This window comes from Malania oleifera, chromosome 4 (assembly GCF_029873635.1).
Source record: "Malania oleifera isolate guangnan ecotype guangnan chromosome 4, ASM2987363v1, whole genome shotgun sequence".
Lineage (NCBI taxonomy): Eukaryota > Viridiplantae > Streptophyta > Magnoliopsida > Santalales > Ximeniaceae > Malania > Malania oleifera.
This window is the reverse complement of record NC_080420.1, coordinates 100906440-100932390: the sequence shown is the minus strand read 5'-3', so window position 1 is coordinate 100932390 and position 25951 is coordinate 100906440. Positions and strand designations below refer to the sequence as shown.

Here is a 25951-nt window from a genome sequence, read left to right as displayed (position 1 = left end):
GGGCTCAGTTGAGATGGAATGACAACAAAAATGGCTCGTAAAAGCTAACCATGTAGCAGTCTCGACTCGAATAAGCTCAACAGTGCAATAGTCTCGGCTCGAAAGCCGCATACTCATGAACCTCCGACTCGGCAAGCTGCGTACAAAGCAAGTGATGGGCTCGGTTGAGCCGGAATGACAACAACACCAGCTTGGATAAGCTGACTACCTATGAACGTCGGCTTGGCAAGGCGTAAACCCTTCGGCTCGGAAAGCCGTGCATAAGTAGAACACCCACAAATTGTAAAAAAGAAGAAATTTTTTTTTTTAAAATTGGGGAAGACAGATAGGACAACTTTTAAACTTTGGAAATAGACTTCAAAAATTCGAAATTGAAGGGGGGCAATTGATATACCCTAGATGTATCACCTACCATAAGTTAAAAGGAGACTAGAGCCTAACATTGATGATGGTAGTTACCATTCAAGTCAATTGTTCGGTCAGAGTAATTGACGCCGGCGCCTTGATGACTAGAGCGATCTACGTCAGCGCTGTAATAACCGAAGGGATTCCCGCCAAACACCATAAACGCGCTCATAAATGGCAAATCTCCTAAGGGTCAAATCTCGTCAATATAAAAGGGGAGTACCACAAAGAGTTAAGACATCTCATCCTAACCCATACCCATTTTTATTATTGCTTGTAAGACATCTCATCCTAATCCATTTTTACTATTACTTACAACCTCTCTAACAAATTCCTTACTTAGGGATTAAAGTGATTCCCTGGAGTACACCCCGGGTCCTTCAAGTCATTTTCATTTTCTTCTTTTTTAGGTGATTGTGATCGTAAGGTTCCTTGAAGGTCAATCGACATTTCCATTCCGCAATAAAAAGTATATATTTCGAATCTTAAATTTGAATTTAAATTTGGATTGGGTGAGGGTGAATATCATTTAGTAGTAAAAACAATTATCGCATTTGGAAAGACTGGGGGGGAGTCCGCTATAAAATTGGACCACGACTGCGGCGAGTCTAATTTCTCTAGACTTCCAAAACGGGACAGGGTCGGGAAGACCAGCCCAGAAGATGTACTCGCCGGCGATTCCCATCCATGCCCCCATCACAGCCGTCAATTCCCGCCGCCGACTCCCTCTGCCACCACCCTATCTCCAAAGGTTACAACAATGTCAAATATTTTTATAGTTTCCTTTGCCTCCTCCTCCTCTGCTTTAAGTTCCAGTGTCAGTAGAAGTTGTATCGAGCAAAAAATTTCAAAGATGACATTTGTGTAACCATTAAACACTCTAAAATCATTTTAGTAGGAATGAAAAAGGGAATTTACGAGTTTTGAATTGCAAATGGTGTGTTCTGAAAATGGAGTTTGCGGATGGAGCCAGAATCCGCTCTCAGAGCGCGAATTCGCGTTCTGAGCGCGAGCTGGGCACTTACTTAGGTCCATGCATTTCAGCGAATCATAGTAGAATGTTCATGATTTTGTTTATAGTTTGGGAAAACAATTATAATAGTTTGTGGGTATTTATTTAATTAGGTTTTCTAGAATAATTCCACGGAGTAAAAGGCTGGTTTTGGCTGCTGCTTCTGCTGCAGGAAGTTCTAGTTCGGGCAGTGACTTAAACCCATATTCGGTGAGTTCATCAAGTATACTAATTGTACTCGAAAAATTGAAGCTGAAAGTAACTGAATCATTAAGCTCGTTCTTCCTGGTGTACTACGGGTTTTCCTTTCTTCTATTTGTAGGTTCTTGGTGTGAGTCCTATTGAGGGATTTGATGCAATCAAGTCAGCATATACAAGAAAACGCAAGGATGCTGAGAGGAGAGGCGATGAAGCAGCTGCTGCCCAGGTCGGTAACACTGTCGTCTTTCTTACTGGGGATCTCCTGCTTATAATTGATTCTCTCTTAAATTTTTCTGTTCCTTTTGTATCTTATTGAAAATGATATAGTGGCTGACTTTGGGTTGAAATTGTTTGTATTATTTTAGTTGGAGAAAGCATATGACCAGGTCATGATGGCACAATTAACCAATCGGAAGAAGGGTGTGACATTTGGCTCATTTAAGGTGCAGTTTACATTTTTTGGATGTGATTTTCTTCAACTGAAACCACGGACTGTTTACTTCTCTAGGCATTCATATCCAGGATGTAACATTTGTCTGTTGAACTTGGACTAATGATTAGCATGGCATTCTATTCTATGCTCTTTATAGCAGTGTCTTGAGCATAGCTTGAACATATATGTAATTTGATAATGTAGTTTCATAATTTATTGGCTTCAAATTGAAATAGTTTGCTATGTTAAATATATGATTCCTTCTTCCATTCATGAAGTTTTTGCGGACATGCTGTTAGAGATGGCTCTATGTGTTCAATTGGAGTTCTTGTAGTATTTTCTTGTTTTCCCAGCTGTTGAGTTGCTGGTAGTGGGTCTGGCACTGTGCAGTTTGCCTATTTTTGTTGTGCAATAGCTGATTGGTGATTTGTTTTGGTGTTTAGCCTCTTGTAATTGTGTGTTACGATGAGTTCATCCGGTGGATCGCGGACAGCCAACTCAAGGTGTGATAATGTTCTCAAGGAGTATTGAGAAGTAAGGTGTACTCCCAAGAGGGGGGGGGGTGAAATGGGTTTTAAAAAATTTCTTTATAAATATTTTATTAAGTCTTTTCCAACTCTTTTATATTCAGCAATCACACAAGTATAAGAACCAATTTAAGATTAAATCTTTATGAATGAAAATATCAACTTGAATAATATTTCTTTCAGCAATTTAATTCAAAATCAGAACCTAATTTAGCTTTTGAATATGTCAATCCAATCAACAAGGTAAGCTTGACTTCATAATATGAAACAAAATAGAAATTTCAGCAAGCGTCCAAAATTCAGATTTTGATATCAAATAAGTTACTTGAGTTTGAGTATGTTAATGTGCTTCGATATTTATCAACGTATTCCCTTTAATCAAGGTTTCCGTAATTCCCAATAACTATTTAATTTCCAGCAATTAAGTAAACATCCACACAATTTATATATGTAGAAAATTAAAGAGATTTAGGGAAGAGAAAGACACTAAGATTTTACGAGGTTCGGCTATTCCCGCCTACGTCCTCGCCTTAGGCAAACCACCCAAGGATTTCACTATACCGCTCCCTTAACTGGGCGGAGCAAACCGTTTACACACTCTTTCAAGTAGAATGGAGCCCTCATCTTCAAGCGATACTCCACACTCAGTAGTCCAATGATTCAATAATCCTGAATCGTACAAAACAACAAGATATACAAGAACAATCTTGTGTACAAGAAACACTCTCAAAAGAGTAGATTAGTACAATTTAAAATCAGAATACACTTCAGGAATTTAATCAATATAAAGAGATGAAGCTCAGATATATATCACCGTGGATTTATTCTTAGATTGAAATCTTAATAGAAAACTCAGAATACGGTGAGAATTGATCAGCAAGAACTCAGCAATGAACTTTCAGCAATGAACTTTCAGCAAAGTGTATTCATTAAGAGAGCTTTGAGAGTATGAGTGTAAGCTTGTATGTTGCTATTGATTGTTGGGTGTGTAACTCTTGAAATCAAATTGTATTTATAGAGTTCAAAAAGTAATTTTCGTATTCCCCAAGTTACTTGGTGTGTTTCTCAAGTTTTCTCATTGTTTGGGGTTTAAGCAATCTATTTTGAAACATTCTCTCGCTGTTTTAAATTTGAATTCTCGAAGGTCAGTCGCGTGATCCCGAAGGGTCAGTCGCCCGTGCCTTTAAATCTCAGCAAATATTCAAACACAGAATGGGGTCAGTCGCCTGACTCTGAAAGGTCAATTGCTTGATGCTATTCTGTCTGTTTAATTTTCATTAGCATAAAATGTTAGTCGCCTGATAAAACATGGTCAGTCGCTTGAACTTACAACTTTTCAAAATCTTTGATTTTTAAAAGTGTCAGTCAACTGATCAGACATGGTGAGTCGCCTGAACTTGCATTTTTCATGAATTTAAGAAATATGTTTCCAAATTCTTGTTAGCTTAGAATATTGAATTGAGATTTTGAAAATATATTTTCTGGGGTTTTCAAAATCAGGTCTCTAAGTCGATATTAAATCCTAAGAGCTTTAAACCCGTATATTGAAAACATGCGAAGTACTTACATGAGACTTTTAAACAACTGACACTTCTATTCACTAAGTCTTCATGTATTGCTTCCTTTCTTTATGCTTGTCTTGACTTCATGTTTTAATAGTCTTTTAGCTTCATAAGATCTTCTATCTTTGAGTTCGAGCTTTCAAAAGACTTTGTCAAGCACTTGTTCTTGATCACTTGAGTCACTTGATCTTGATACTTGAGTTATTTGAAATGTCATCACTTAACCAAATATGTTAAGTTTCCTTGATTTGTTATCATCAAAATAAGATTCTTAAGTCTTGTTAGGCTAACAATCTCCGCCTTTTTGATGATGACAATTTAGGAGCAAAAATGAGCAAGCCTTAAGAAGGCTCCCCTTTACAATAAGCATCAACTTAACAATTATATATCATGAATTCACTTTCAAAAATGAATGTTAATGTCTTTCTCATGTAATAATATCTTAAGTAGTAGCATATTATATTGGAATTCTGATTCATGCTCAAATATTCAATTTGTAGTGAGCCATATTTTTAAAAACTAAAAATTTTTGCCCAGAAATTCTCTCCCTTTTGACATCAATCAAAAAGAGATAGATATCAAGACAAAAAATGATATAATCAATAAGCGTATGATATAAGTAACCATAAACATATGATATAATCGTGCGTAACTGAATAAGCAAAAAAGGCAAAAACACACATAAATCTGTGATTATACAACCATAAAGTATTCGAATAAAAAGAAATTATGCAGTTCTAGCATCTGCATCATCATCATCTTCATCTTCATCTTCTTCTTCTTCGTTGTCTCCTTCTTCATCATTATCTTCATCATCTTCTTCTTCATCATCACCAGCATCAACTGAGCTTATATCCATTGGAGCTTTGCCATGAGAAGAGGATGAACCAGCCATGTGATGTTCAATCCGACTAAGCCGTTGATCTAGTGAAGAATAATTGACTTGAAGAGATGCGAAATTATCATGAACTGAGCTAAGTCTCGATCTCATTTCTCCACTAAAATCAGTGAACTGTTGGTGAAAAGCCAAGAACCATGATGGTGCAACATCAATCGGACGAGCAGGTTGTTGGTCTTGAGGTTGTGGCTCAAGAGCTTGTCCTTGGCGTCGTCCGCCTTTAGGAAACCAGCCTTGCTCATGTTTCTCATACCCCATTTGTTTAAGTGTAGTAGAAGAGAAACGATCATAATGGGTACGTTTAACAAACAAGTCATTTGGAGATGAAACATGAAGATGAGCAAGAGGAGGTTCAGAATTCCTCCATAAGGTAGAGCTACTCGGCGAGCTTCAGTTCGAGAAATCATCCACTTAAGGATTAAGCTTGATAAATCAAGCTTCTTCTCTTTCAGCAAACACCACATAACAATACAGTCTAAATATGTCATATAGTCATAAGAACCAACCTGAGGCAGAATGTTGTATGTTAATGATCTTTTGGAGGATTTGTGCCTGAAGGTTCAACTGTTTGTAAAGTGGAGGATGTCCAAAGTAAACAGGCTCTTCAACCATAATTAGAGGTAAAAATTCTTCAAGAGTGAACCCTTATTCCATGATCCATGTTTGCCCAAAGGCAGGGCATTCAAATTCACCTTGTCGAATATTGAAAATAGGTGCCAAGGTTTGTGGAGTTAGGGTGATTTCTTTTCCTATAACTTCGGTAGTGATTACCAATTCTCCTTTAACCATATTAGCGTAGAAAATTTTTACTAGATTTGGGTAGAGGCCTTTGGCTTGGTAGGTAACGAAAATTTTCCATCCTAGTTTCCTAAACATGGGTAGGATATCGGGAAAATCTTCTTCAAAGAAAGTAGTGTCCAACATCTTACCAAGAATCGAATCACTTGTTCGGAGATGATCTCTGTACAACCGCTTTGCATTTGGAGTGACAAGCCATTTCTCGATTGAAGAATTATCATCTTGCCGTGAAGGGGATGCCTTGTTGCTAGTCGTTTTTGTTTGCGACATTGTGAGTTCAAGAACACCAAACGGAAAATCCCTAGAATTTTGTGAGGGAAAGGTTTGGAATGATGTTCTCCAAGCTTTAATCAGAGGGTTTTGAGTGTAGAAGCACTAGGATTTGAAAGGGAATGAGTGAGGAACAGAGAGAGATTGCGGTTAGGTGCCTGAGGGTGTGAAAAATTAGCGTTTCGCGCACTGTAAGTATTTAAAATGCTGTTAGTCAATCGTATGATATCGAGTGTCAGTTGCTTGACATTTTAATGCAATTAAATATTCCTAGACAGTAGCATGTCAGTCGATTGAAGCTGAAAGGGTTAGTCGCTTGACCTTGCTTATCCTGAAATATTAACAAAGTTAGTAAGGGTTTAGTTGATTGATACATGTAGTTTAGTCACCTGACCTCTCTTGTCTTTCAAATTTTACTTTGCTAAGCAACTTCTCTGCTATGTAACAATCCTAGTTCTCTTCTTATTGATATAAATCTATCTTCTAAAAGAGGTTTGGTTAAAATATCTGCCCATTGGTCACTTGTATTCACAAATTCAAGTATGATATCTTCTTTTTGTACATGATCTCTTAAAAAATGATGCCTTATGTCTATATGCTTGGTTCTTGAGTGTGATTTGGGATTTTTGGAGATGTTTTTTGCGCTGGTATTATCACACTTTATAGGTATGGTTGAGTATTCCAATTTGAAATCTTTTAATTGTTGCTTTATGTAGAGAGTTTGTGCACAACAGCTCCCTGTTGCTACATACTCAGTTTTAGCAGTAGACAAGGCTACGTAATTTTGTTTCTTGGAGAACCAAGACACAAGAGACCTTCCTAGAAAGTGGCAAGTACCACTTGTGCTTTTTCTGTCAATCTTACATCTAGCATAATCAGCGTCCGAATAGCTTATCAACTTAAAGCCGGTGTCCTTAGGATACTATAGACCTCAGTCAATAGTACCTATCAAGTATCTTAAAATTCTTTTTATGGCTATTTGGTGAGATTCCTTAGGGGCTGACTGAAATCGGGCACACATACATACACTAAACATTATATCTGGTCTACTATCTGTCAAATATAGTAGACTTCCTATCATGGCATGGTACGGTAATACTTCATATCTACCGGTTTTCCTTTTTCATCCTTATCAAGATTTATGGACGTACTCATTGGAGTTCCTATAGGTTTACTACCTTTCATATCAAACTTCTTAAGCATATCTTTTATATATTTTGATTGATTTGTGAAGGTTCCATTTTTAGCTTGCTTTATTTGAAGTCCTAGGAAGTTATTTAATTCTCCAATCATACTCATTTCAAATTCATTTTGCATACACTATGCAAAGTCTTTACATAAATCTTCGTTTGTAGTACCAAAAATAATATCATCCACATAGATTTGAATGATAAGCATATCTTTATTTTTAGTTTTAATAAACAATGTGCTATCTATTTTTCCTCTAGAGAAGCCCTTGTCTAATAGAAATCCACTTAACCTCTCATACGAAGCCCTAGGGGCTTGTTTTAAACCATATGGTGCTTTTGTTAATGTAAACACATAATTAGGTTTATGAATATCCTCAAAACCTAGAGGTTGTGCCACATAGACTTCTTCATTTATAAATCCATTTAAGAAAGCACTCTTTACATCCATTTGATATAGTTTAAATTCTTTGTGAGATGCATATACTAATAGCATTCTTATGGCTTCCATTCTAGCTACGGGAGATAAGGTCTCATCGTAGTCTATTCCTTCTTTTGATTATATCCTTGTGCTACAAGTCTAGCTTTATTACGTACTACTATACCGTTTTCATCCTTTTTATTCCTAAATACCCATTTGGTTCCAATTACCGAATGATCAGTGGGTCTAGGAACTAAATTCCACACTTTATTTCTCTCAAGCTGATTCAATTCTTCTTGCATAACTACTATCTAAGAATCATCACTTAAAGCTTCTTCTATGTTCTTGGGTTCTTCTTGAGATAGAAATGCGTAATGCTTACATAGATTTTTCAGGGAGGATCTAGTAGAGACACCACGTGAAGGTTCACCAATGATTTGGTCTTTTGGGTGATTCCTTACAAACTTCCATTCTTTAGGTAGTTCGGAATTTTCTAAAGATTCATCATTTGACGTTAATTCATTGTTCTCAATTTTGACTTATTTTTTTCTCTAAGTCTTCTAGTTTTGTGTTGTTTCAGCTTCCTCAATATTAGATGCTTTAGTGAAAGGATTTTCCTCATCAAAGGTTACATGTATTGATTCTATAATTTTGAGTGTTCTTTTGTTGTAGATTCTGAATGCCTTACTATTTAATGCATATCCTTAGAATATTCCTTCATCAGATTTTGCATCGAATTTTCCTAAGTCATCTTTATCATTCAACACAAAATACTTGCATCCAAAAACATGAAAATAAGATATGTTAGGCCTTCTTCCTTTCCATAGTTCATAGGGGGGTCTTGTCTAGGTTTGATCTTATGGAAACTATTCATCACATAGCATGCAGTATTTACTGCTTTAGCTCAAAAGTACTTTGGTAAGTTATGTTCATTTAGTATGGTCCTAGTAATTTCTTGAAGAAATCTGTTTTTCCTTTCAACAACTCCATTTTGTTGAGAAGTTCATGGTGCTGAAAAATTTTAACTTATTCCATGTTCATTACAAAATTTGTCAATTTCCTTATTTTTAAATTCCCTTCCTTGATCACTTCTAATATTTAGAATTCCATATCCTTTTTTCGTTTTGGAGCTTTTTACATAGATTTATTAACATATTAAAGACTTCATCTTTGGAGGCTAAGAATAGTACCCAGGTAAACCTGGAGTAGTCATCAATAATGACAAAAGCATAATGCTTTCCTCCTAGACTTTGTGTTCTAGTAGGGCCAAATAAATCTAAGTGAATAAGCTCTAAGGGCCTACTAGTGGAAATATGTTTCTTCTTTTTAGCTAATTTAGAAAGTAATTCCATACTTGCATGTCCTAGTCTTCTATGCCACAACCAACTTGCTTCATTCATAGTTGTCAAGCAAGTGACTTCTTGAGAGATAAAGTTTTCAAAGCTTATGCAGTACACATTATCAACTCTTTTTGCAATGAACAAGATTTATTCTTATCTTTGTTTTCAACTATGCATTTGTCTTGTTTAAAGATTATTTCAAATCCTTTATCACTTAGTTGACTAATGCTGAGTAGATTATGTTTTAATCCGTCTACTAGTAAGACTTCATCAATAGTCAAGTATGGATCTTTATCTACTTTTCCGATACCGATTATCTTACCTTTGGCATTGTCTTCGAAGGTGATATATCCACCATCCTTAAGCATTAATGTGGTGAACTTGGACTTGTCTCCGGTTATGTGTCTTGAACACCCACTATCCTAGTACCATTTGTCTTTGGATAGAGTGGTCCTAAAGCATACCTACAAGAAGGTTTCAAGGTGTTACTCTTTGATATCCAAACCTTCTTAAGATTTTTGGTTTCAGGTTTAGTTTTAGCTTTTACTCTCCATACTTTTTTGACTTTATTTTTTCTTTTAAATGGACTTTCAAACTTTATGTGTCCCTTTTTCTTGCACAAGAAGCAAGTAGTGTGTTCATAAGCATTAGTGGAGGATGTGCTTGCATAGTATTTTGATTCCTTTACAAAGTACCCCATGTAAAGATTCTTTTTCCTTTTGGTTTCAACTCCTTTGAATCCAATTCCTTCTTTGTCTAGTGACATTCTTTGAGTACCTATCAACTTTTCAAAGTTTTCCTTTCCTTTTGTAAAATTGTAGATGATTTTGTCTTTATCCTCAATTTTACTTTTAAGGTTGCTTATTTCTAAATCCTTCTTTTACCATTTACTTGTAACTTTACTAGGTCTTGAGACATCTCATTTATTTTATTCATAAGATCATATAATGTGAGAGTCCTTTTCTTTTTCAGCTGATTTTGAAGTCTTTAGTTGATTTTTAAGTATTTCATTTTGTTCTTTCAAGGCTAAATTTCTTTTAGATACTCTTATGAACCTTCTATGTAGAGAAAATAGTTCATCTTGCATTTCTCTATATGAAGGCATACTATCACATGAATCACTGCATAATTCATCACTAGTTTCTTTAGATGAGCTAGTATAGGAGTTTACGTCATCATCTTTTGCCATGAAGTAGATGTTCGCTATTTCTTGATCGCTTGATTCATCCTCTGATTCACTTGAGCTTGAGTCATCTCATGTAGCTTTCATAGCCTTCTTTTTCTTCTTCTTAGTGTCCTTTTTAAGCTGTGGACAATCAGGTTTAATATCCAACCTTCTTACAATTATAACAAGTAGGGGGTTCATTCTTTGTTTCCTTTTTACTTGTTTCCCCTTTGTTAGATTTTGAACCTTTAAACTTTCGAGTGAACTTCTTATTCTTTTTGAAAAATTTCCATGCCTTCTAGTGATGAAGGCTATATCATCATCGTCTAATTCGTTTTCTTCTTCTTCTTCTTCACTAGAGCTATCTTTAGCAGCCTTGAGGGCTATTGATTTCTTGTTTTTATTTTCAGAATTTCTTTCATTTATCGTTATCTCATAGGTGAGGAGCGATCCTATCAATTCATCTAGGGAAGTATTTTTCAAGTTTCTTCCTTCTGTTATTGCAGTTGCCTTAGGTTCCCAAATTGGTGGAAGTCCTCTAAGGATTTTCCAGATCATTTCATAAGTTGAGTAATTCTTTCCTAAGGCATTGAGAGAGTTTATTATATGGGTGAATCTAGTGTACATACTAGTAATGGCCTCATTAGGATTCATCTTAAAAGCTTCATATTTGCTAGTGAGCATATCGATTCTATTATCTCTTACATCAATAGTACCTTCACAGGTTACTTCAAGTTTATCCCAAATTTCTTTAGCTGATTTACATGCCATGATCCTATTGAATTCATTTACATCAAGAGCACAATATAATGCATTCATAGCACTTGAATTTCCTTGCAACATCTTATGGTCATTGTCGGTCATCTCTTTTTCTTCTTTAGGTATTTCTTTACCATCCACGATTTTAGTGGGGATAAGGTCACCATGTGTGACAACTTTCCATGCTTACCAATCCATAGTTTGTAAATAAATTCTCATTCTTTGTTTCCAAAATGTGTAGTTTACATCGCAAAAAATAAGTGGTCTAGATGAGGATTGACCCTCGGCAAAGGGAGATACACCTAGGTGTGCTGTAGGGATCTTTATGTAGCTTCTAGTTTCAAATTTACTACAACCTAAGGCTCTGATACCAATTGAGAAGTAATGTGTACTCCCAAGAGGGGGGTGAATTGGGTTTTAAAAAATTTCTTTATAAATCTTTTATTAAGTCTTTTCCAACTCGTTTATATTCAGAAATCACAGAAGTATAAGAACCAATTTAAGATTAAATCTTTATGAATGAAAAGATCAACTTGAATAATATTTCTTTCAGCAATTTAATTCAAAATCAGAACTTAATTTAGCTTTTGAATATGTCAATCCAATCAACAAGGTAAGCTTGACTTCACAATATGAAACAAAATAGAAATTTCAGTAAGCTTCCAAAATTCAGATTTTGATATCAAATAAGTTACTTGAGTTTAAGTATGTTAATGAGCTTTGATATTTATCAACGTACTCCCTTTAATCAAGGTTTCCGCAATTCCCAATAACCATTTAATTTCCAGCAATTAAGTAAACATCCACACAATTTATATATGCAGAAAATTAAAGAGATTTAGGGAAGAGAAAGACACCGAGATTTTAAGAGGTTCGGCTATACCCGCCTACGTCCTCGCCTTAGGCAAACCACCCAAGGATTTCACTATACCGCTCCCTTAACCGGGCGGAGCAAACCGTTTACACACTCCTTTAAGTAGGATGGAGCCCTCCTCTCCAAGCGATACCTCACTCTCGGTAGTCTAACGATTCAACAATCCTGAACCGTAAAAAACAACAAGATATACAAGAACAATCTTGTGTACAAGAAACACTCTCAAAAGAGTAGATTAGTACAATTTAAAATCAGAATACACTTCAGCAATTTAATCAATATAAAGAGATGAAGCTCAGATATATATATCACCGTGGATTTATTCTTAGATTGAAATCTTAATAGAAAACTCAGAATACGGTGAGAATTGATTAGCAAGAACTCAGCAATGAACTTTCAGCAAAATGTATTCATTAAGAGAGCTTTGAGAGTATGAGTGTAAGCTTGTATGCTGATTGCTATTGATTGTTGGGTGTGTAATTCTTGAAATCAAATTGTATTTATAGAGTTCAAAAAGTAATTTTCGTATTCCCCAAGTTACTTGGTGTGTTTCTCAAGTTTTCTCATTGTTTGGGGTTCAAGCAATCTATTTTGGAAACATTCCCTCGCTATTTTAAATTTGAATTCTCGAAGGTCAGTCGCCTGATCCCGAAGGGTCATTCGCTCGTGCCTTTAACTCTCAGTGAATATTCAAACACAGAATGGGGTCAGTCGCCTGACTCTAAAAGGTCAGTCGCCTGACTCTGAAAGGTCAGTCGCCTGATGCTATTCTGTCTGTTTAATTTTCATTAGCATAAAATGTTAGTCGCCTGATAAAACATGGTCAGTCGCCTGAACTTACAACTTTCCAAAATCTTTGATTTTCAAAAGTGTCAGTCAATTGGTCACACAAGGTCAGGGTCAGACATGGTCAGTCTCCTGAACTTGTAATTTTCATGAATTTAGGAAATGTGTTTCCAAATACTTGTTAGCTTAGAATATTGAATTGAGATTTTGAAAATATATTTTCTGGGGTTTTCAAAATTAGGTCTCTAAGTTGATATTTAATCCTAAGAGCTTCAAACACTTATATTTAAAACATGCGAAGTACTTACATGAGACTTTTAAACAACTATGACACTTCTATTCACTAAGTCTTTATGTATTGCTTCCTTTCTTTATGCTTGTCTTGACTTCATGTTTTAATAGTCTTTTTGCTTCATAAGATCTTCTATCTTTGAGTTAAAGCTTTCAAAAGACTTTGTCAAGCACTTGTTCTTGATCACTTGAGTCACTTGATCTTGATACTTGAGTTATCTGAAATATCATCACTTAACCAAACATGTTAAGTTCCCTTGATTTGTTATCATCAAAATAAGATTCTTAAGCCTTGTTAGGCCAACAAGTACGTTACATTTCATATGATTTCTTATATCTTGTGGGTTGCAGCTTTTGAAGTATCTCTTGCAGCAACTATATTGTTAATTTAGTGATGTTACCTTGAATGTAAATTTGATTAATATGCTTAGTGATTGAAGAGGATTCCCAAATTTGGACTATTTTGTGGAATATTATAGAACTGTAGATCAGTTGTCATGTTATGTTGATGAATCCTACAAAATTGGTTTGGGAACATCTTTAAGAGTTTTTGTTCAGGTGTTAACTATATTATTCAAATCTACCCCCCCTGGAGGTAGATGAGGGAACAAGGGTGGCCTGCAAGAGTTTCATGGTAATAGGAGGTCTTGGGCTTGATTTTGCTCTGGGAACTTCTTCTTTACCTGGACACTGGGGGTGCAGGGGGTACGAGTACCCCTAAGTTTACTTCCCAAGGTTGGATCCAAAGTGGCTGTAGTGCTCTACCTTGGGGTTGGTTCTCGGTTATCAGAAAAAAAGAAATTACTCCCATCTGTGTGCATATTAATGCTATTTTAAGATTGAGTTAGGGTACGGGAATTTAGAAGAGTATTATTTTGAGATGTGTAGAATCTTTGATTAGCTGCCATTCTTTTGATGTCTTGAAGATGATTAAACAACATCCTGATTTTAATGTGATTTTCTTTTTGTTGGGTTTATGAACTGAATATTGCACATGTTGACAGCTAGATTCTGAGGACTGGGAGTTGCTAAGTTCCTACTCTGGCTTAGGCTTTTCTCTTCTTTACATAGAGCAACTTTGATGGAACAATTGCGGCTTTGTCGGACCAATGAAGTAGCCATAGAGATCATGCGTGCACTAACTGTGATTACATGGGTCACTTTTGTAGCTATTGTTGGAATTGCACTTGTTCGTTATGGAGGTGAAGTGCAATCTCATGTTATCCTCTTCTATGCCATCGATTATTAGTTCTGGAGCCTCAATTCTAAAGACTGGCTTCTCTACATTACTATTTCAGTTTCATCTGATATCGTTCTCTTTTTGCAACTCTTGTGGGTATTCTCAAGTATTGTTGTCGCTTATTCTTGTCCCAACATTTCTTATCCTAAACTACTGTTGTTTAAAGAATATTTTAAACCTATTTCCTGTTAGTTAATTATGGCCAGCTTACAATGCGTGGTTATATTTTAGAGGTTTTGGAAAAGGGACAGGATTGGAAATCCTTGTGGCGATGCACTATTATGGCTGTTATTTGGTGTGTTTGGTTGGAGAGGAACACCAGAATTTTCAGAGGGTTGGCCACCGCTGATAATATAGTTTGGAGTAGAATGGTTTATCTTTCAACTTTGTGGGGGTCGGCTAATGGCTGTTTTTGTCATGTTTCCCTGGGAGACCTGCAGCGGGACTGGTTGGCTCTGCTTCATTGACTTGTCTTTCAGATTATGATGATCTCCTGGTGTAATTTTTTGTTTTTGTGTGAAAGGGAGGATTTCTTATGCTCCCATTTTTTTCTTTCTTTTCCACTTTTTTCCTTTTGTTGTAAATTCTTATCTCTTCTAATAAACTTCTTTGTTTATATAAAAAAAATTATGCTTACTTTGGAGGAAGAAGCTTATTGGTGGGGAGCATGAGTGTGGTGGTTTATATTTTACTTCATTGGTAATCCTGATGGTACAACTAGTCGAGCATCCATGCAATGTACTTCACTTTGTTAATCCCTGGAGAATCTTAAGTTATTAGCTTTGTCGTGAATTCTGTATCTATCATTGAGGGTGAATTTTGTCAACTGGTTACGCACCGTAGGGTGTCTTATCCATCTAGAGTTGTCAATGAAGTTAGTTGTTTTTTTCATTTAGTTCATTTTGATGTATAGGGAATATGGTCCACCTTGAGTTACTTCTCATGATGATATTTTGCCAATTTTTATTGTTGATTATTCAAGGAAGACATGCATGTTGTTAATGAAAGATTGTTCTGAGTTGCTTTATATTTTTTGCCACCCTTTTAATGAGTTTATGGCCTCATGTGGCATGTATTGTTATCAAAGTGGTGTCTTCACTCCACAACAAAATGCTGTAATAGAAAACAAGAATGAAAACTGGCTAGAAGTTGCAATCTCCCTTTTTTTAGATGTTTGCTTCAAAAGTTTACTGGGATGACGCCATCTTACTGCTTTAAACAAGGAATCCAATTAAATCATCTGCAGCTGGATTTGTTTTATTGGCTTCTGTATTGATATATGATGATTCTACCTCTCCTCATACCTTCAAGGTATAGTTTCCAATGGGGGCCGTCTGCACCTTTTTTTCTCCCTCTGAGCTATAAATGGGTACTATTGGTTTGGTGATAGGTTCATGTGTTCAGACGACAATGAGGGATGGAAGAAGGAACTTCCCATTCCTGGAAACAAAGTGGATTGTAGATTGAGGATATTCTTATAATTTGTTCCCATAATTTTCTTGAGGCCTAATTTCTTGAGCATTTCCTTGTCCTTTTGTGTTATTATTTGTTAACCAGCTTCATTTATTTATAATCAGATTCCTTTTTCTCTATGATTTCCATGTCAAGTTCCCTTTTCTCTTGGCTTGCTTAGATTTGGATGTATTTGTTTTGTTCATAATCAAACTTCAAGAATTGAAAAACTTGACTCCATGTCTCTTAAATTTGTATTTTTTGGTGTATTTTCATACTTAAGAGGGATATTGTTGTTTTCATTCTCCTAGTTGTATAAGCATAGATGTGCATCTGCCGTGCATGCGTATGCATTATTATGTTACGCATTACATAATAAATATATGTTTATGCTTTTTAATAACTTAAAAAAGAAAAATATATGTTGATTACGTATAATTTGTAGAAAAAAGGTTGATTTTTTATTTTCCTAAAACTTTTGATGAAATTATTTATTTATGTACTGATCGAACAAGTTTGGTTTCGTGGTTTAGCCGGGTTTTGATCGGGTTTGTCCAATTTTTTGAGTTCCTGATTTTAAGGGTTTAACTGGTCCGTGAGCTGGTCAAGTCTGGTTTTCAAAACAACATGTTCTGCACTAAATGATGGCTATTTTCTTTGGTAGCAGACTTGAGTATTGTATTTATGGACCTTATACCTAGACTGAGTAGAAAGAATTGGTATGTGATCCTCCAAACATTGTAATATGGATATTCTGTTTTGGTGCAGGTTTCTTTTTCATCTTTATTTGTTACAATCTTCTTTTTTCAATTTTGAAAGTCAATGATAAGTCAATGATTATTGTTTTGGCTTCATAAAATGCTTATTATTCTTATTTTTGATAAATTGCAGGTTTCAAAGGATATCAAATTTGCTGACAAGCAGCCAATTGTACCATGGGGCCCAAGGTTTGAAGTTGCATCAGATAATTGCTTATGAGGTCATAATTAATCACTAGGCCAAGAAGACAGAAACGAAGAGAAATAAAGAGTTCATTAACAAAATAAAGCTAATGTTAATTTATTTTCTTATGCCATTTTCCAAATATTTTGATAGTAAGAGTGAATTTTCAGATGGAAATGATTCGTTGGCAATCAGGGTTACTGACTCATGCATGCCTGCTTACAGGAGAGGTTGGTTCTATTGCCTTATTGGCAAAGCCAGCACTACTCCATATCACATAATTAAAAACACTATCATCATGCATGAATTGCATTGTTTGTGGACATACAGTATATTTTTATTATTCCTTTAAATTTATATTTAGATTCACTTCCTGTCCTTCCTTATGTATTCTTCCAGCAAAAAGGACTTTCTTAGTTCCAGTATTCCATTACTTGGCCTTATTATTGGACCCCAACTTTCATTCAGGTTCACCAAGTCTACTGAGAAAGATATGCGCATCAATTTGGCAATATCTGCTGTATTTGTAAGTAGCGGAAGTATGCTGAATTTTGTGCCTCTGATAGTTTTAAGAAATTTGTTAACTGGATCACTTTGAATATTGAAGCAACTACAAAGATTTGGGTTCCCTACCTCTTTTCTCTGCCCCTACTTTCCCATGCATTGCATACCACACATCAACAGGAAAATTGAATTGAAATGATAAAACTGCTTTGAAGAGTGGGGGCACACATTCTGTATCAGAAGATCATTAGTTTTATGTTGTTTGTAGACACACAAATACATGTTAGATTTTGCAGTGTTTTAGGCTCAACATTTTCTTTCATTTGTTTTTGTGGCCCCCAGTTGTGCTTTGCCTGGGCACTCAGATTAAGCTATTTCCATATGACATTTCTGTCCTAGAATTTTCGTGATTATTTTAGAAGTGACAAGCTTAAAATGAGGTATGAGATTTGGGATCTCTGCTGTAGGTTGTTTTTAGCAATTTTGAATCTTTTGATGCAAATGCACCATATAATCGTTATTTGATGACAAGCAAGTGATATAATAATATTAGAGAGTTTTTGGAATTGGACTAAATTCTATGCTAATTTTAGAGTTTTTTGTTTTTTCGATTTGCTTGGATTTGTGTTTTAATTGAAAGATTATTGGTACATTATAGTTAGGATACAAATTTCTAAGGGGCTAGAATATGGTCATAGAAGGGCTTTTTCCAGTCGTTTAGAGTGGTTATTAGATTTCTGGCCATGACTGTTAGTAAAGTTGGTTTCAAAACGGTGTTTGCATTAAAGTAAATGGTCTATTAGGGAAAAAATGTGTCCGCTTGACTTTGTCATAGTTTTACTTTACTCTCTGTTGATTCTCTGGAGTGTATTTACTGATATTGCACTTGTTCTATCCCTTGTGCGCTCATTTCTCTTATATTTGCTGATTCTGAGCATCTGTAGTAGTAAGATCATTTTAGTCGGTGACTGTGGAAGGACTTTTGGGTTGAGGATTTGGTGTAGCTAGGTTGCCCACTGCATATTTGGGCCGCCATTGAGCTTTACTTTCAAGTTAAGTAATTTTTTCCAATTTTAAAGATTTGACATTTCTGGGTTGCAATACTCAATACTGGGAAAAGGGTGTGAGAATTACTTTTATGAAGAACATCCTACCTTTTTTTTTTCACAGCAAAAGAATATTTCATTAATAGGAAGAGAATTTACACGAGGGAGAAAGTGACGTCTCCCAGAAAAGGCTTGGAACAATCCAGAAAAAAAAAACTAATAAATACCAAAAAATTAAAATCAACATGCTAAATGTTCCTCCAATCTCTATATAACTTGTGGAAACTAATTCCTCTGAGAAAACCCAATCCAGCGCAACGCAGTGAGGCCAAATATTGAATTTTATCCCATACCAGCACCCAATTTAATTTCTTCCCATTGAATATCCTTGCATTGCGCTCCAACCATAACCCCTATAAAACTGCAAGTATTCTACACTTCCATAGGACTGCTTTATCCTTTCTCCTACCAAAGCCTGCGAAAGAAATACCTAACAATTCTCCAACTGAAGAAGGGCAAACGCAGCTCTTTTCATATTCCAAATCCTCCAAGAAAATTCACAGTGCAAAAGAAGATGAGAAGCCGCCTCAATTTTTGTAACAAAGCACATGTACATCAGGAGAGAGAGCCTACAAAGGTCTCCTAGTTTGCAGGAAGTTATTAGTATTAATTTTATTGAGCATGACCAAGCAAGTGAAAGTCTGAATTTTTGGAGGAGCCTTAGCCTTCTGGATGAAACAATAGAGTGGGAAAGAAGAATTGAGTGAGTCAAGAATTCAAAAATTTTTTTACAAGAAAACACCCTCGATTGATCCAAAGACTAAGACCTAACATCCCTCCATGAAGAAAGATTATTCCCATTCAATAGAGATAACAAAAAAGACAACTCCACCAACTCCCTATCATTAAGGGGTCTCCTAGAATGGAGATTCCAGGAAACCAATGGGCTACCCAAATCCCCAAGAACGAAAGATATAGCTCTTTTTTGCTTAGAGCTTAGTTGAAAAAAATTAGGGAATGAAGCAGATAAGGATGTATTACTCAGCCAAGGATCTTTCCAAAAGTGGATCCAAGAGCCCCCATCTACTTCAAACTTAGTGTAAGAGATGAAAGAAGGATAAATTTGAGAAATGGACCTCCATGGACTACCAAAAACATTTTAAACTAACATTAATATCCCACCCATTCTCATCCAACCCGAACTTCTTATTATTCTCTGCCAAAGGGATGATTCTTCTAGAGAGAAATGCCATAGCCATTTAGCTAAAAGAGTGGTAGACACCAACTTCTCTAGACCCAATCTTCCCTCCTTTGACCTACAAACCTCACCCCCTCTAACAAAGTGGTCCCTGTGATTCCCCCCTACTTGACCACAGAAAATCTCTTATGATTCTCTCAAGTTTGCTAGCAATCCCGATCGGAATCCTAAAAACAGATAGGAAATATAATGGGATGCTAGAAAGACAAGCCTGGATCAAGGTTATTCTACCCCCTAAAGAGAAAAGAGCCCTCTTCCAGCTGCCCAACCTCTTTTGGTCACCCTTTATACTACTAGATTCTAAAAATCCACTGTTCTAGGATTACCTCCCAAAGGGACCCCTAAGTGGGTCATAGGCCAATCCAGAATGCCACACCCCACTTCAGTGGCCCTTTTCCTCGCTTCACGAGCACATTCAAAGCTGCTAGGACACTCTTCCCCATATTAATTTTGAAGGCTTGACACCCTCTCAAAAATTTAAGAATACCCAAAATTCTCCTAAAGGAAGGGCTACGATTGTTAGGGAAGAAAATGGCGTCTTTAGCAAACTAGAAATGAGAAACCACCTCTTCCTCTCTCTATTTCTAGACCTTTAACCAACCCCTATCCACCATCCTGTCCAACACATCGGCTGCAAGGACAAATAAAAAGGGAGATAAAACCTTGTCTAATGCCCTTAGAAGCTCGAAGCCCTCATTTGGGAGCTCTTAAAAAAAAAGTGCTTATAGCACTTATCACTTAAAATAAGCACTTTTACAAAAAAGTAGCATTTGACTTGTACTAGAACAAACATTTATTGCAAAAAAGTACATTTCCAGGGCCATTTTTTTGAAAACTATTTAACGGAATTTTGAAAAGCAATCTAAGATAGCTTTTTGGCCACTTATAAGTGGCACAGTTCGTAGGCAGGGTCAATGTAAATATTAGAAAATTTAGCAGCTATTTTATAATTTTAAAAACACATTAGAAGATAAACATATATTATTTATTATGTCTTATAATATATTAAGTATTAATGAAACATAGTTTAATTCTGGAATGAAGAAGAAGAACCATTTATTAATTTAAATTAATTTTAAAAATTAAAAATACTAATTTAATTAATAATATTATTTTAACTTAAATTAATATAATAATCATAAATAAAAATTAAGAACAAGATTATTGTTAATAAAAAATAATATTATATTATTTTTAATTAATACAAATATTTTAATTAAAAATAATAATTAACATAATTATTAATTAAATTATTAATTTAAAATAAATCATATATTATTTTATTATGCATTATAATTGATTAATTATTAATAAAATATAGTTAAATTTTAGAATGAATAAAAAGAACCATCTATATATTTTAATTAGTATTAAATAAACTAAAAAAATTTAATTTAGTTATTAATACTATTTTTAACATAAGTTAATGTGATAATCATATGTTATAAATATACATTAATAACAAGATTATTGTTAATTAATAAAAAAGTAATATTATATGATTTTGTTTTGTAAAAATGAGAAAATAATTAAATTTTAATTGGACAATTAATATAATTATCATTTAAATTTTTAATTAAAAAAATGATAATATTTTATTAAAAATATATTTTAAAATACATATTAGTTATTATAATTCAATTTTGGATTGAACGAGAACAATTTAATAGTCTAAATTAACATTAAATAAATAAAAGTTTTGGATTTAATTAATAATATTATTTTTATCATAATTTAATATGATAGTAATGTGCTATAAATATACATTAATAATAAGATTATTATTAATTAAAAATGACAATCTTATATTATTTTTTAATATAAAATATTTAAATTTCAATTATAAATAATTAAAATGATGAAATTGTTAATTAGAAATATTAATATTTGTAATCTAAAATATGTTTAAAAATAATCACATAGTACCTCATAATAAATATAAGTATCCAAAGTACCACTTATTTTAATTACAACCAAACACCACTTATAATTTTTAGTACTTTTCCAGTTCAACACTTATTATTAGCACCTATTAAAAATTGAGCACTTTTTCTAAAAGACACTTCTGCATAAGTGGTTCCAACAATCCCTAAACCAAGATTTCGGCTCGCCATTAACTATTACCAAGAACCACACATTAGACAACAAACCCCTAATCCACCAATGCCAACGCTTGCCAAAACCCTTTCTCTCAAGGACTTTATCCAAGAAGCTCCAACTTACTCTATCATAAGCTTTCTCAAAATCTAATTTAAAGACAAAACCCCTCTTCTTATTCCTATGGACAGCCTCCGCTACCTCATCGCCACAAGTTTAACATCCACTATTTGCCTCCTCCCCATGAATGCACTCTGGGCAGTAGAAATGTATCACAACAAGCACCTTACTCATCTTATTAGTTAAGACTTTAGTGATAATTTTATATACACTAGAAACAAGGCCAATAGGTCTAAAATCCTCAATCTTAATAGGCCTGAATTTTTTAGGCAGCAAGACAGTTAAAAAGGATTTGATGCTTTTGCTCAAAATCCCATTCATAAAGAATTTAGTACAAATTTTTCAACAAATTGCCCTTAACAACATCCCAACAATCTTGGAAAAAGGCTATGTTAAACCCATCCAAGCATTTGGCCTGATCTCTGTGCACACCAAAAACCACCCCTTTCACTTCCTTCTCATCAAAGGGTTTCTCTAACCAACTCTCATGATCAATGGAAATAGGATTTCAATCAAACCCTTTTGACATCGGTCTACAATATTCCTCCTCCGAATACAAGTTCTGAAAGAAGTGGGTAATAGTTGAGGCAATTTGGCCTTGATCACTATTGACTACCCTTCCCTCCACATCTAACTCTCTAATCAAATTTTTACTCCTTTTGCCATTATCTAATCTATGAAAGAAAGAAGAATTGAAAGAAAGAAGAATTACAATCACCTTCTTTAACCCACTTGAATTTAGTCTTCTACCTCCAACTCCTTAATTGTTGAAAAATCACCTCTTCCAATTCATTCTTCAAAGAAAGAGAATAGACTCCTCCTACTTCCTATTTGGAAAAGCCAACTCTTTTCAAGAATCTAGATTTTTTAATTCTAAAGTTGCCAAAAGACATTATTCCAAACTTTTGGCTTCTCCTTCAAATGTTTCAATTTTTTCATGAATCTAAAATCTTCCTAACCTCTTTACATGTCCTGCCCCCAAGACTCCCTGACCAAAGGCTTGAAAGTCATCTGGTCCAATCACATGTTCTCAAAATTAAAGGGAGTGGGGCCCCATGTCACCTTACAAGATTCCAATAAGATAGGAAAATGATCAAATGTGGTCGTATGGAGTGTACACTGGGTGAGATTCTGAAACTCATCTTCCCATTCCCTACAAAATAAGAATCTACCCATTCCCCCTCCGGGCACCTTTCTTCTCTATGGGAAATCTTACCACATTGAAATCCCCTCCCTCTATCCACCCAGGAGCACAAAATCCAAAAATAGAGTATATTTCATCCCAAAAAACACTCCTAAGAGTTGGTCTAGAAGGCCCATACGCTGATGAAACCCACCACTGACCCCTCCCTCTCACTTCAAATAGCACCAAAAGGGAATAAAACCCATCGAATGTGTCCACTCTGGATACATTTTGAGAATCCCACATGACAAGGATACCACCAGAGGTACCACATGAGGGTAGATATTCCGAATCCCTACAGTGACCCCCTGGATACTCTTGATTACCCCCTTCTATCATTTCCAATTTGGTTTCCTGTATGAGGACAATGTCCAGGGAGTACTTGACCAACACTTTGTTAAGAAAAATCCTTTTCCTAGTTTCCCCTAGCCCTTTAATATTCCAACGAACAATCGTCATAACTTAACGTGCTTACCCCCTTCCCCAACCCTTTACCTCTCTCATAGTTAATTGAAGAAACAAGGTTTTGCAGCTCTTTCTGGACTTTCTTTTTCCATTTCTTGCAAGTCCTAGGGCTTAAACACATCCTCACCAAATTTCCAGCATGGTCTAAAAGTTCCAAAGCTAAGTCCCTGAGGAGTTTTTGTGGATCTGGGTTGTCTCTCTCACTGCTCTCAAAGCAAACCCCACAGCACATCCTTCTATTAGAAACCTCCCTTTGGCATAAAATATCCGAAGAAAAGAGAGATTTGAGAAGGAAGAGGGAGGACACCTTTACTAGTTCTAGATAGACCAGTATCCTCCTGACTCATCCCCCCAAACACCACAAAAAGGAATAACTGAATAACCAACTTAACCACAGGAGAAATATTTGGGCCCAAGGCTGGGATTGGAAGACGAAGGCCCCTCATTATTTAAAGCTAACAAATGATCAGAATAATGATTAATAAAATTTATACCTGCTTCTGCGTTCTTAGGATCTAGCTGAAGACAATCTCTCTCTGATTTCTGTGAGGTCTTAACTACACTTTTGCTGTTAAGGATCTTGCCCCCCCTCAAAATCTCCATTTTTTCCCAGAAAAATCTGCTTTAACCCCTCCTCTTCTGTGGCTTCGAGATCTGCTCTTATCTGCTCGACCAATAGTTCCTTTTCGGACTCAGCTATGCTGCCCATCTCTTCTTCTAAGTCATAGTACAGCTCTTCTTCTTCATTATCCTCCCTTGCATCACATAACAAAGGAGAAACCTGATTGCTGGTTTCCACTTGCTCCCTGCTGTCATGGGGGTCACTGCTTCACAGCAAATAGTCTCTGGACCTTCACCTTCCCTAGAAATTGCTGCACTCTGCAGGCCTGACAGACCTGCGCAATCTACTCTAGGTTGCTGCATCTTTTGTACTGAACTCTTCCCACCATCTGCAGTTAGTTCAGCAGTTTTGTCTTGGATGACCCACACTGACTGATATCTTATTCCCCTATGTTTTGGGCCTTATAGTGTCTGGTCCAACCTTATCACATCCTTTCTTCCTCCTAAAGGACATCCCAATAAATTTAGAAGCTTCTGCTGTGACCTGACCGGTTTCTCATATTGTGCTGGAATACTTACTAGGACAGAGCACCCCTTCCCTTCTCCAAACACTGGGGGGGGGAAAAAAATCCCTTTGGCTGGTAATGAAAGCCATATCTGGATCAGACCTAGTCGCTGAGACTCCTCTGGTAACATCGGCGAAGGAAAGTCTCTGGAACACTCTTAATCTTCTCCTCTGGCCTGGTGTTCGAAGAGCCATGGTCTGAGCATCTCTATTTGCCCTTGTAGGCTTTGGATGCCTTGTCCATGGGCAATGAGAATTCCAACAGCGCAGTAAGGCCCTCCAGCCATTTTTCTAATCACCCTCAGGAATACAAACATCAAGGAAGCACTTTCTACTGCCCTTCTCCATGCAAACAAACCTGATTCTGCCATTTTAAAAAACCTTCAAATTCGCCCTGTTTCCATCCTTAGTGAATCTGGCGCCATGACAACGGGCAGCAGTCCCACTCTTGGCCTCACAGAGCACACCCAAAATCTTTAGGACCTACACGAGTTCCTCCTTGTCCAACATGATGTATGAGACGCGTCTTCCTTCATAGTATTATAGAATATTATAATATATATCATACAACAGGTAGTGAGAATAGAACCTGCATTGTTAGCTTGGAAGGATAGGGGTTATAGTTGACGTCGATTCCATGATATGGTAAGTTGCTGAGTCCAAATGTATGACTGAGATCACTTTTCTCTCTGTTTTGAATGTAGCATACTCTCTCATCCCTGTGTCAAGTACGAGCAAGATGGAGAAGACAGGCCAGAAAGTTGAAAGAGTACTTGGTAAGAGATTGAGGCAGACAGCGAAGCAGTAGAAGAGCTCACAGCCTCTCTGGTTAAAAGAGATGGGAATCAAGTTTGAGGAAGGGTTGCAGTGCTGAAGAAACTGAGGGTCAGTTGGGTTCTCATGAATGACTACTGTAGCTGAAGCCTCTGTGAATGATTTTCAGGAAACCCGATGGTCAAGCAAGAGAACTCGAAGTAAGAAATAATAATATTGTTGGAGAAGAGTCGACATCAAATCAGTTGACTAGGGCTTGGCTTTAGTAATGGAGAGCTGGAAGAAGGATGGACGGTGAGGAAGCTTCGATAAGAGAATATTCGGCTAGGGTTCTACTTTGAGAATAGGAGCTTCGCTTCTATGAACTTATTAATGTCGAAGGCATCTAGGAAGAGGAGGGGAAATAGCGTTAGGAAGATCTTCACCATGCTTGAGGACTTAAAGGACAGTATCACCAAGAGGAGAGCATTGCACCCTGACTGCTCATATTACTGTTTCTTTGGGCAATGAAGAAATAAATGAGTATATAACTTCAGAGCATCCTACCTGACATGCATACCATTGTTTTGTAATCAGCAGTCAAAGACTTAAAGCCTGTTGTAGACACCCCATTTTGTCTGGGCCAAATATAACAGAATAAAATGCATTAAAATGTATTATTGTTATTATTATTATTGTTGTTACACTGTGTACACAGCAGAGGAAAAAATACAAAAAAAATTTAAGTACAACAAAAAATGAAAAAAATTAAATAAAAAATAATAATAATAAATGCATCTTGGAATTCTACTGCATAACTGCACACCAGCAAAAAA

General features: G+C 35.8%; 1 protein-coding gene across 4 annotated transcripts in view; it reads left to right on the top strand.

Annotated features, from left to right (window-relative positions):
* Nucleotides 1–958: 958 nt before the first annotated feature.
* LOC131154070 (protein CHLOROPLAST J-LIKE DOMAIN 1, chloroplastic) overlaps nucleotides 959–25951 on the top strand; it is a 65108-nt gene continuing 40115 nt past the window's right edge. Inside the window, exons 1-6 of one of the 4 annotated variants that reach the window (XM_058106572.1) lie at nucleotides 959–1156; nucleotides 1590–1627; nucleotides 1740–1844; nucleotides 1984–2061; nucleotides 16513–16568; nucleotides 17032–17089. In XM_058106572.1, the coding sequence (XP_057962555.1) occupies nucleotides 1093–1156; nucleotides 1590–1627; nucleotides 1740–1844; nucleotides 1984–2061; nucleotides 16513–16568; nucleotides 17032–17089 (399 nt within the window). In that variant the 5' untranslated portion in view covers nucleotides 959–1092. Of the gene's footprint in view, nucleotides 1157–1530; nucleotides 1628–1739; nucleotides 1845–1983; nucleotides 2062–16512; nucleotides 16569–17031; nucleotides 17090–25951 lie in introns of all 4 variants that reach the window. The other 3 variants (XM_058106570.1, XM_058106569.1, XM_058106571.1) reach the window with 3 other exon arrangements.